Source organism: Leptinotarsa decemlineata, unplaced genomic scaffold, assembly GCF_025532065.1.
Source record: "Leptinotarsa decemlineata unplaced genomic scaffold, Ldec_3_MD MMD2_tig00026340_RagTag_RagTag, whole genome shotgun sequence".
NCBI lineage: Eukaryota > Metazoa > Arthropoda > Insecta > Coleoptera > Chrysomelidae > Leptinotarsa > Leptinotarsa decemlineata.
Genome location: NW_027412694.1, coordinates 11,017,223 through 11,030,293, shown reverse-complemented (window position 1 = coordinate 11,030,293; position 13,071 = coordinate 11,017,223). Strand labels below are relative to the sequence as shown.

Here is a 13,071-nt window from a genome sequence, read left to right as displayed (position 1 = left end):
ATGAAATGATTTATCAAGTTATATTATTTACATTGTTATTAATTAAAGATTTGTTTTCGAATACACCTCTTTCAATTTCGCAATTGTTTCATATTCAAAATGATTCCTGACTGAATTCCACAACTCAAAATTGAAACCATTACTTCGAACACCCAAAATTTTGACTAATTTTCATGTGATCTGATGCAGAGAGAATAATTGTATGAGATATTTTTAAAAATAATAGTCGTTCTCAAGACTTTACATTTTAAGCAATAACTCAACAACGCCGTAACCGAATTTCAAAAACCAAACATGAAGTGATATCAGAATTTAACGTAGCATCTGAATATGTAATGATATACAGGGCGTTCTATTTCAAAAAATGGAATTTTGGTCTGTAGCACCTACACCAAACACCCTGTATATTTAAAAATTATATCAAAATATAGCTCTCATGCACTCCTAAAACTTTTGTATGAAACATTTTTGTGTATCTCCTTCAACAAACCAGATATTGCCTGTCACATAAAATGTGGGACACCCGGTATATATATATATATATATACGATACGTATATATATATATACGATAGATATATGTGCAAGCTTCCATTATGTATACTCCTGCTAGCGTTAATATTTTCAAATTCTGAAAAGTTTCTCTACAAGAATCTCTATAGCCCAACTTAACAATTATCCTAATAGCATACTTTTGTATACAAAACACACGAGACACAGTAGAGGATGTGCCCCAGTTAAAGATGCCATATCTAAGATGCGAATTGAAGTTCGCGTAATAGACAGTTAATAAAATACTCTGACCACAATGGTGAGATAGAAATCTAAGAGAATAACAGGCTTTTCTAAGTTTATTACATAAGTGGTCAATATGTGTCCTCCATTGAAGTTTGTCATCAAAAACAACACCCAATATTTTTGTTGACTTGGTTAGGTTCAATTCTAAAGCAGTATCAACAAACAGATTCAACCCATATTGTTGCCCAGTATTCATCTTGAAATTTAACAAGTTAGTTTTGGCTTCATTCAACATTAAATTGTTTTTCTTTGACCACATAATAACTTTTTTGTAGGTCTCTAGAGCTGTGGTTTTCGCGGAGTCCATATCGTTTTCAATAATTAATATATTAGTATCATCAGCATAACACGTACAGTGAATGGCCGAGTTCTTATTTAGGTACACTGATAAGTCATTGGCAAAAGCTAAATACAAGAAGGGTCCTAGAATGGATCCCTGTGGTACCCCATCCTCAATATTCCTTTCATTCCTGTTCATGAAACAGGTGTTTCCAAGATTTTTTAACCCATTGAACCCAAGAGTTTTGACTGAAGAATGTATCACCAATTTATTGTTGCAACTACGTTTTCCACTACTATCTTCTTCTGATTAAACACAGATACAATGATTCATCCCTTCATTGGACTGGTAGGATAAGGAATTCAAAGCAAAACTGCTCAAAACTGAATTTGATATTAGTTCTTTTGGGGACTGTGAGGGCTCAGCCAGAGGAACAAACTCAGCCTCATTTAGAGTTCCAACTTCCTTTTCTGTTAAAGCTTGACCGTTTTGCTGCGAGTCTTCCACCAAACTGCACAACTCCAGTTCTTGCACTGTCTGTACATGCCGATATATTTTGTTCATGAGAAACATTGGTAATTCACTTAGGGTTTTTGATTGAGGAATTGTCAACTTATTCCAAAATACATAATTTTCATACAGTAACAGTAATATAAAAAATCCGCACAAATTCGTGATAATTTCAATTGAAATAATGCATTTAGGATAACGCCTAGGCCGGGTTTTATATTTCATTGTTGGAACCACTGAATTTGTGTCAATTCTATCATTTTCCATTAGATGGCGACACATAGATGTTTTGCAGTCAATTTTTAAATTAACCGTATCCATTAATGATAAGTCGTAGATGGGTTTTATATTTTGAACAGAAACTAATTATTTTGACTAATGACACTGACATTCATGACGGAATTAATAATGGCTAATAAAAAAAAAACTTGGCTACCACTTATGGTCAATTGCACAGCTGTGAAACTGCATATCTAAATCAACCAACAGGATATTGAACTAAAAATAATAGTTATCGAAATGAAATATGTAAGTTACAACTATGACAGTAAAATGTGCCTACAGCTGCCTTACTGAGTCATGGCCGGTAAGAGAAATCGTATCTGCGTAAATTTTGGGTCATAAAATTGCATATGTTTATGCAATTTACTTTTGAACTCCATCATTGGAGCACTGTATGAAAAACGTCTCTCTAATAAATCAATCCATCAACAGCAGTATAATTGATATTTCAGCTGATAACAGAAGTAAATTTTCATTTTTTCGATTAACATTTTGAGTATACAAAAGGCTTTTCAGTCAGAAGGAAAATTATTTTGATCAATTTACAATTTGCTGACTATTCGAAGTGTAGAGAGTTATAATTGATTCTGGACTACATTAATTCAAAAACTATTATTTAAATAATATTATACATAGTTCTTTTGAAATAAGTCACACAAACTATACTTATACTCTTAACACTTTAAATAGACTGCAAATTCTACTGATAGATATGGTTAGAGAAACATTTCAATATTTCACAGAAAATTCTTCGATTTAAAAGATCATACAAACCTTTTACAATTTCGTTGGCTGCTAATATCATCATTGCACTTAAGGCAGTACTAAAAATAACATTTTGTCCAAAATTTAAAACGGCCAAGCTTGTGCTGGTTTTTAAACTAGCTTCTTCATATTTTTTCAAGACATGATCATATCTTTCAGCTTCAAATGTCTCATTGTTGAAATACTGAAAAAATATGAATTTTCATTAACACTATTATTTTTTATACATCGAGCGTGGATACAGTTTGCAATGCCACCGAAGCTGTGAATTATTCAACAGAGTTTTTGAACTCATTGGATTTGCCAGACATGCCACCACATAATTTACAACTGAAGGTTGGATCAGTACGTAAATTCAATCCACCACACGAATAGTCACGTGCCAGCATTTTGAATGGCAAGTTCCGAGGTAAAACAATGTACATTTGTGGCTTGGATATTGAGCACTCCATGTGTTTTACACAGATAATGCCCAAGTTCAGATGATAAACACCTTGCCCCTTACCTCTCATGTGAATCTACGACTTTGTAGTTACGGGCGGCAAATACTCGACGAAAAAACAACAACTAATAACGCAGCGAATGCCGCGCAGAAAGCCGAAATAAAAGAATCAGGCACCTGTTAAACGTCTTCCATTTGGAAGATTCATCGCAAGTAACTTCCTATATTTGAAAAACTAAAATTAATTTCACTTGGTCGGGACAACCACTGATAAACTAGTTTCGAAGTACTTGCTCCTCGTCAGTACCGGGAAGGTCATTTCAGACGGAGTGAACCGTCTGAGTATCCCGAACAAACAAAATTAATTCCAACTAGTCATAAGCTCTATCTGAAGTTGATTCAGTAGAATATCCACTGCGCCATCTGCAGACAAATTCTGGAAACAACTCCACAAACACATACTCCGGGGTGGAATAATCTGCCACACTTATTTACAAAGTTGTAGGTTCACATGAGAGGCAAGAGGTAAGGTGTTTTTTACCTGAACTTGGGCATGTCATATGACCTTTCTGGAATATGTTTCATAAGAGTGTTTGGTGATAACCACTTTCCGTGTATATTTACAATTCAACAAGTTGGGTCGATACAGTGTTGTCAATCATTGCCACTCCAACTCAACTAATGTAAAGAACAGAAACGTTTTGTTTGTTCCAACATGATATATTCACAAAATAAACATACTTTTTTGACTATTAAAAAACGTGCCAATTAAGTGACCGTTTCTTATTGAGTAAGTAATTAATGATCAAATATCTCACACCTTCAAATTATTCCCCAATGACCAGATTCATAACTCACTACCTCTGAGACCAATCAAAGTTAAGCAAATTCGCAACCTCACAGTTTTTATTGAATGGCGGTATTGAAAAAGCAAACTGAAAAGTTCACCCTTTATTACACTTCAGCAGATTCTCTACTGACCCCCAGTTTTTTCAGCACACTCTTCTGAAGATTCTCAGGGCCATCCAGGCCTTATGGTTTGTTTTTTGAATGAGAAGATTCCACGTAATAGTGACTCACCTCTTACGTTGATGTCGGTGCTCCCCCATAGTGTGGTGTGCATTGGCATTTCATACAAGTATTAGCTGGAGATTTTTATCTATTCTGAACATTGAAAAAAATTATAACTGCTTCTTTTGGATAGGTGAGAAACAGCTCTTATATTTTTTACATAATATACTGACTTTCAATTCCACGGACGTATTAAGTATTTCTTATGTATGAAAGTTTTTATTCATACTATGAACTTATATATCAATGTATTTGTTAGCTATTCATTATTATTCAGTATCTCAAATAGAAGGAGGATGGTAAACTCTACGGAAGGTGCTAGAACAATGACTTACTGTAAGAATGAACAGTCAATGATGAATTTTATTCAATTCCAACTAGTATGAATATTGACTAAAAAAATTAATAAACCCATCTTAGATGAGATTGAAACGCAGCATTCTAACAATTAATTCAAGAAGCCACCTAGTCGAGATTCTAATAACAGTGTGTTATCAAGTGACGAACTTAGGAAGATATCAATTATTCACAACATCCCAAGCTTGGGAAAGAAAGTTTTTGGCTTTCTACTACTCCATCTTGATACAAAGAAGGATGAGGGAATCTTCCAAAGAAAGGAAGGAAGTAATCAATTTGAAAATAAGTAACTCTATACATGGATGTGTAGATCATGCAAAGAAGTAACTTTCAGACACAAATTGAAAGAAAGTCCTCTTGAAACAGCTACTTTCATATAAGCATTGAATTACATGAAAGATAAAAAAATTCTTTCGAAACAAATACTTCTATATGAACACTGAATTATACAGAAGATACTATTCTCTTCATACAATACATACCATACAATATTCTCTGAATAAAAATCAGATATCATTCACATGAGTTCTACTTTAAATGAATGATAACAAATTGCACTTACAAGGAACACTGTCATCCTCACTGGTATACATCGATGTTTCGCCTTAAGACACTTGCCCCAAGGCTATTTTCTATAATGTTATCCAATTTGGTACTGAAGAGCCTTGGGGCAAGTGTCTTATGGCGAAACTCGATGTATACCAGTGAGGATGACAGTGTTCCATGTAAGTGCAATTTGTTACCATTCATGTGAATGATATCTGATTTTTATTCCACTACGAATGTTCGAAATACAAACTGAGTAGAGAAAAGTATCTTCTGTATAATTCAGTGTTCATATAGAAGTATTTGTTTCGAATGAATTTTTTTTCTTTCATGTAAATCAATGTTTATATGAAAGTAGATGTTTCAGGAGGACTTTCTTTCAGTTTGTGTCTGAAAGTTACTTCTTTGCATGATCTACACATCCATGTATAGAGTTACTTATTTTCAAATTGATTACTTCCTTCCTTTCTTTGGAAGATTCCCTCATCCTTTTTTGTATCAAGATGGAGTAGTAGAAAGCCAAAAACTTTCTTTCCCAAAAATTAATCACTTCTAAAAATATAACCCCTTCAATTCAAATCTCAAGCTTCTGGTAGGATACACTTGTTTTCACTCCAGAATTCATGTTTTCATTCCTGTTTTTCGATAGGAGCTATATATTTCAAAATTAAATGTCCGTTCAGTCAAATGGTCAGTCAGTACCCAAGCGGTTCGGCGTGGGTGCTTTGTTCACTCACTCGAATTGACTGCCGTGTTGGTCGGTGGTTCAAGCCCTAGTCTGAACGATCGATCTTCACTTGCTACCGTCCAACCCGTGTTAGGAATCACACGTTAAAAGGTAAGACCTCGTTAATCCTTAGCTCGCACAAGTTTAGACTTCTGAGGGTTGTCGTTCGTAGGGGTGCGACAGCTGGTTAACGGAAAAACAGATTTTTTTTTTCAATGAACAAGTTTAAAGTTTGGAACTTATTTTGAAGTAAGAAATTCTTATACTTGCATTTAAAAATAATTTAAACACAACTGTTTAGTTACAAATTTGCTCATCTGTGATTGGTCTCAAAGGTGGCAAGTTATGAATCTGATCAACTGTGATTGATTCGAGTTGTGAGTTATGGATTATTTCGTCTCATACCCAATAATAAACAGTCAGATAATCAACTCATTTCTCAATAGTGACAGTTGAAGAATAAAATGAATCAAAATTAGCTTTACCTCTGACCTCTTGACTAAATGATTTTTTTTCAATTTGAAGTGGTGAGAATGGGCGAGAAATGTGTCCATTAATGTGAGAATGAAGTTTGTCATAAATCATTCATGAAGTAATAGCTATTTTTCGTGAGTAGAATACTAAAATTTTTCTATAACAATCAACAGGAAAAAATAACATTCATTTGTGAAGGATATCCCGAATGAGAGATATATCTTTAAATTTCATAACAAGATTCAACCTAAAGCGCATCCAAATATAATTTCAATTTTTGTTATTTTATTCAATTTCGAATAGTTTGAATAATGAGTGGTTGAAACAAATAAAAGATACACACCGCAGCTGAGATATCAACCCAGGTTCACCTTTCTAACAACTACCCCAAGAAGTGGTTTTCAAATTAGTGCCACAAGAAACTACTTGAGTTACTAATCACTCTCGTTTTGTTATTATTTGAACTCTTCTGAATACTCTGACCCGTTACTTAATGAAAATTACTGGTACCAGTTACTGATGAATTTACCGTTTAGTGAAACGAGTTTACTGTGAGAATTCATAATTATCTTGGATTTGTACTTTTCAAAACTATCAAATTTTTTGCAACATTACAAATTTCTGGTAAGATATACTTATTTTCACTTCACGAGTCCATGTTTTCCTCCTTTCTTTTTTTCCTTAGAAACTATATATTTCATAACACAATGTCGATTCAATGATCGTGTTCAACATTTGGGAATTAATTTCGAAGTAGTAGATTGTCAAGGCTTACTTGCATTTGAAAATAATTCTAACAACTACTCCAAGAAGAAGCTTACAATTTAGTGTGACATAAAGCTACTCAAGTTTCTAATCTCTCTCATTCTATTATTAGGTGACGAAGTATTGAAAATTATTAATTTTTTGGTCACAGTACAAATTTCTGGTTTTTACTTCCCGAGTACTTGTTTTTATTTCTGTTTTTCGTCAGAAACTATATATTTCAATACAAAATGTGAGTTCAATGATTGAGAACATATCCTTCTTGCGATTGAAAATAATTCAAACACAACTCTAGAGTTATGAATTTGCTCATCTGTAATTGGCCTCAAAAGTAAATTATGGTTCATTTTGCCTACTTACCCAATACGAAATGGTCACAAAATTGACGTTATTTCAATAGTCACAGAAAAAAAATATTCCCAAGTCGTCCTGGAAAAACAAAAAAAAGTTATAAATGAAGTTAACAGAAAATTATATTGATTTCGAATGCTATAATGATTCTCAATTGGTCATTCTTAAAGATTGAACAAAGTTCTTAGCATTTTATTTTTTCTTCTTTACCTTGTATATATTTTTCAGTAGATTGGTTATGATTTGTCTTCTTCATAATGACTTTTTTTTTATCTTGCCGAATGTTATCAGCTATTCTGATCATTCCCAATTTGATTACTAATACATTACTGGTACATGTGCTGATTAACGGGAAAACAGATTTTTTTAAACAGAAACATTAGTAATATCAAATATCTGAAAATGATGACACTATTACTGTCAATGTTCCAATTGTATTCCATTCAATAAATAATTTTCAATTGTAAAACTCAGAATACTTGTAAGTATTGTCCATTTTTTTTTTAATTTCTTCTATTTTATTTTCATTTTATTGTCCTGACAAAGTCTCTATTCAGAGACGAAAGCTTGACGATTTGTAAAATAGAGTAAGAGTAAATATTATATATATATATATATATATATATATATATATATATATATATATATATATATATATATATATATATACATATATATATACATCCCGATATCAATATGGCATCCATACATTGAATGCGCTGATAGGGCGTCCATCATAATTTGAAGAATTTACCGAATATATTTCATGGTAAGTACTAGAAAACTGATTTCTGTAGGCTGGCATGACATTTTTACCACCATAAAAAAATTGAGTTCACTATTGATTCGATAGTAGAGCGTCCGTCCGTCAAACATTCATAAGAACTCCTCAGTATACACCATCATCAGACATCTGATTGATAATAGGGAGTCCAATAAGTATATTTTCATACATGAAATAGATTATTGGGAATCCTTACAACGTTGCCAATATTTACCGCATTAAATGTAGGCAGCAAGTGGGTTTTAATTTCTTCACATCTGTTTTTCAACAAGCGTTGTGCCAACGACAAATTGCGTATGGATTTCAGGTAGCCGGTATGTATTTCATTTTTACATAGGTACCAAGTGATATTGACTGATCATGAAAAGTTTATTCCATAACGAAATTTTCAATATCATTCGATAATTTTTGTCTTGGTTGGCATATTTCCATTTTAACACTGTATGATATTTAAGCGAGCCGAATATAATGATAGGAGAAGTGAAACCGACACATGCATGGTGTGATTATTGAAAGTTCAACTTTAATTACAAAAAGTTCATTGTATATTTCCATTAGAAAACAGCAAGAATTCAAAGTATTCAAACTAGTTGAAGACGCCAAAATGACAGACGATAGGATAAATAATATGAATTACCAAAGAATGTAAATATTCACGGCCGTAGATGACAGTGTAAAATCTGTTTTCAGCGTTTGCGTGGTTTGCAGGTTTTTATGCCTGACGTTTCGTCTACTACTGCGGTATACATTATCAGAGGCGATGTGGTAACGGTTGCAAAGCCCGAGTTCGTGGTCGAGTTGTTGTTCCCGTTAACTGAGTTATTGAGCATTGAAAAATTTGGTTGTTGAAAATTGGACGTGCCTGAGTGTTTTGTTGAGCACAGTCATATTTACTCAGTGTCATATTTATTCCATTTGGCTGATACACACTACACAGGATAGCCATCTAGAAGGCATCAAGACCTGTCAAGATTCATTTCCGTGTATGGTATACGATTTTTCGAGTCATGCATTTTTCAATATTTCTTTAAGGACTGACCTAAATATTTTTTAATTTTTTCTAGAGTTTTTCGTTTTTAATACGCTTTTATTAGGTCGACCTGTATGTATGTATGTAACTATGTAGTCAAATCTAAGAAAACTAATTTAACCATCTTTTAAAGATCGTAGCGTTATGAAAATTGGCAGTTTTATGTGATTTTGATGACAATATGGTAGGTACTCTGGAGCTGATCTGATGATGGAGCCGGAAGATAGGCACTAGGATTCCATGATGAAATATCGTATCATAGTCGTGTTTGGTCTTGTAATGAACGTGAATCTCTTTTTATCAATGTGCTCCACAAGATCACATTATAAAAGTTCAAAAACATTATATTTTGTTCATTATGATTTTTTTTAGTAACATAACATATTGTTTTGATTTTTCTATATATTTATCATTATATCCTGTTTCTGTATCAAATAAAGACATTCGGTAAGTTGAACAAACTGTTTTAGCGCAATTTGTTTATAAATTGTGTATGACCGTATGGGAATTCAAAAAATTTTCATCTTCATAATATGATATTCAGAAAAAAATACGATTTTTAATTGTTTATGAACGTTTTTTTATATATCTCGAATGTTCAAATGATTATTCGGAGAATGTTTTCTATTTTGAAAATCATAATTGACATTTCTCTACAAATTGACAGAAACATTTTTCATAATTAATTTTATCATTTATTACCAAAACAATTTATTATTAACGCATTCTTAACCGTCAGAGTTAGTATCTGAGTTTGATACGTAGAATGCCTGAATCAGTTTTCGATATACTGGATGGTTAGTATTTTGTTGATCAACAATCATGCCGTACTCGAAGTTGAAATTGTCATCATCCCAACAACATCGGATGCACTCATCACTGTTTTTCTACTGCTTTAAGTTTTACTGCAGTTAGATACCTACTATGCAACTACAATGAACTAGTTTCAGTAATTCTAAACCTGCCAATGATTATGGTGTTTTCATGGGCAAAAACAGAGTCTCTGTTTTTTCTCATCCCCAATCTGTAGCTGTTGAAAGATTGTTAAGCTATGTTTGAACTTGACTAATCTGATCAAGAAGTGCTTTTTTCCGAACTTTCTTCAGCAGTCTCCGAAAATTATGGTTGAGGTGTCATTCGATTCGGAATAGCGTCTAGAAAGTTTTTGAAAACGGACGACTTCCGAAAATGAAAATAGCAAAAGTTATAAACAATTTAGAGAATAATAAAGAATGGATTTAATTTTTTGAAAATATTTCTAAAACTAATTGAGATTTTCAAAATCGAAAATTCGAAAATAGGAAGAAATTTCCTATAAAAAAGTTTCAACTCCCGGAACTGTAGGACCAATATATATAATTTTCCCGAAGCCCTGAAAATGAGCTCGAAATCGCCTGTCTGGCCGCGCGTGAGCCGTGCCTGTTTGGGCCATTTTTACTAAAAAAAATTTCAGCATTTAAAATATATATATTAAGGAATGAAAGAATTCAGGCATATACTCAAATGATAAATGAACAATAATCTGTCGGTAAAAAATGTTTATTGCAGTTATTCGATTTATTACGCTATTGTTAATTAACAATTTTCTATCGCTCGATCATCAACAAATCAGAAGTTAGATGAATATATTTCTTTAAAATTTTTATCACTCATTGTTTAAAAATTTATTATAAACAAATGCATTGTTTATAACATGATTGAATTTTTTTTGGATCTTAATTTTTGATAAAAATCATGATTTTTTTCAATTGTCTCTTGAAGAAATTTTTACAATGCAAAAAAACGCATTTGTTGAGTAACAATTTTTTTACCACCAATTAATAATATTAAGAAACCAATTTTTTAAAATAATTATTCATCTTGTTTTTAATTCGGAACAAAAACAATTAAATTTTTAAAATTCTCCATTGTGTATTGAATAAACAATTTGTTATAAACAAATGAATGTTTTCATTTCATTTTTGTTTCAGTTGCAATTGATGAATGAAAAAAACCATGCATTTTTTTATTCACTCCATTTTTTATCGAATTTATAACAAAGTTTTAAACAATAAGTGATGAAATAAAAAAAATATTTTTATGTAGCTTCTGATTTAAAAAAAACATATCAGTAATAATGATGAATAAAAAAATTTTTTCGATTATTTATTAAACTTTTTCATTAAAAAATGCAGTAAATGGTTAATAAATAACTGAAAAATAATAATTTTTCAATATTTTGGAAGTAAATCAATTCCTAACCGTTATAATCATAACTCTATGGAAGGAAAAAAATTCCACACTTTTAGTTTGAAAAATATCACACTTGCAATAATGATAATCGAGTGATAAAAAATTGTTAATTAACAATAGCATAATAAATCTAATAATTGCATTAAAAATTTTTTACCGACAGATTACTGTTAATTTATCTTTTGAGTATATGACTGAATTTTTTCATTCCTCAATTTATATATTTTATATGCTATAAATTTTTTTTTGTAAAATTAACCTAAACACGCACGGCCTACACGCGGCTAAACACCCGATTTAGAGCTCTATTTCAGAGCTCCGGGAAAATTATAAATATTGGTCCTACAGTTCCGGTAGTCAGGACTTTTCGATAGGAAATTTCTTCCTCTTTTCGAATTTTTTTTTTTCGATTTTGAAAATTCCAATTAGTTTTTGAGATATTTCCAAAAAACTGGACCCATTTTTTATTTTTCACTAAATTGTTTATAACTTTCGCAATTTTCATTTCCGAAAGTCATTCCGAAACATTGGCAAATGTTTCTCTGAAAATAGCTCAGCATTCTTGGATTATTCTTTCCTTCAGTGGCTTTATTGAATCAGATTGCGTCGTCTTTAAAACAACCTATTTTAAGTAAGTGGCCCAGAGGAAAAAATCTAGAGGAGATAGGTCCAGGGATGTGAGAGGCCATTCAGTAGAATCTCTTCTTCCAATACATTGATCAGCATAATTATTATCTAACCATTGAATAACTGGAACTACAAAATAATAAGGTTCCCCATTCTGTTGAAAATGTAATACATTTTCTTTCAAAGATAAATTGCCGTGTATGTCTCTGTGATTCTCTAATTCATGAACTATCCGAGGTTCGATAGATCTTTCTAGCATGTGATCATACATTTCGCCATTTACATTTTCTTCTATATACAGTGTGTAACAACGAAAACCTAACAGAGCCGTTTTTGAATATAAAAAGTAAGATTTTCAAAAAAGCTCGGACACGTCGATTTCTAATTGAAGGGGGACACCTTTCAGACTAATCAGATTTTTTGTAGTACGCACCCCCTCAGAGAGGTGCGTCCGACGACCTTTATTTAGATGGGGAAAGTAGGTCGAGTGGCACCTTGTTTTAAAGGTCTTTCGAATACCTTCACAACTCTGTTAAAAGAAAATTTTTGTAAAGATTAGTTTTCGAGATAATTTGAAGTTAAAATTGCCATGTTGATAATACATTAGACAGACCACTCGGTAACTTGTATGCCTAAATAAAAAAAATTTTAAGCAGTTCTTCTTATCAATTTTTTGTTAAATAACAACGTTCGATTGTTTTGTTGAAACGGGTCGTGTATTGTTATTTGTTTAAACATTTCTTTCAGTACTGCCGAAAGGGTTTCAGTTATTGCTTAATTTTTTGGCAACGACCAAAATGCTAATAAAACATCAATTTTATTTAACGAGCAAAAACCTGGTAAACACCTAAGCAGAAATCACGTTCTGGATTTGGTCACAAAATTCAGGGAGACAGGTTCGGTTTTAAATGAAAAAAGTGATGTTCAGAGAAGGGTAGTGAATGACGATAATGCGATTGTAGTGTTTGGTCAAGTCATCGCCAATCCCAGGTTAAGTGCCAGAGGTTTATCCGCAATGGCAGGAATAAGCC

General features: G+C 32.2%; 1 protein-coding gene across 1 annotated transcript in view; it reads right to left on the bottom strand.

Moving 5' to 3' along the window:
* Nucleotides 1-13,071, bottom strand: part of ABCB7 (ATP binding cassette subfamily B member 7) — a 42,963-nt gene that overhangs the window by 16,416 nt on the left and 13,476 nt on the right. The window contains exon 6 of the mRNA XM_074183677.1: nt 2,644-2,818. Coding sequence (XP_074039778.1) covers nt 2,644-2,818 — 175 coding nt within the window. The remainder of the gene's footprint in view (nt 1-2,643; nt 2,819-13,071) is intronic.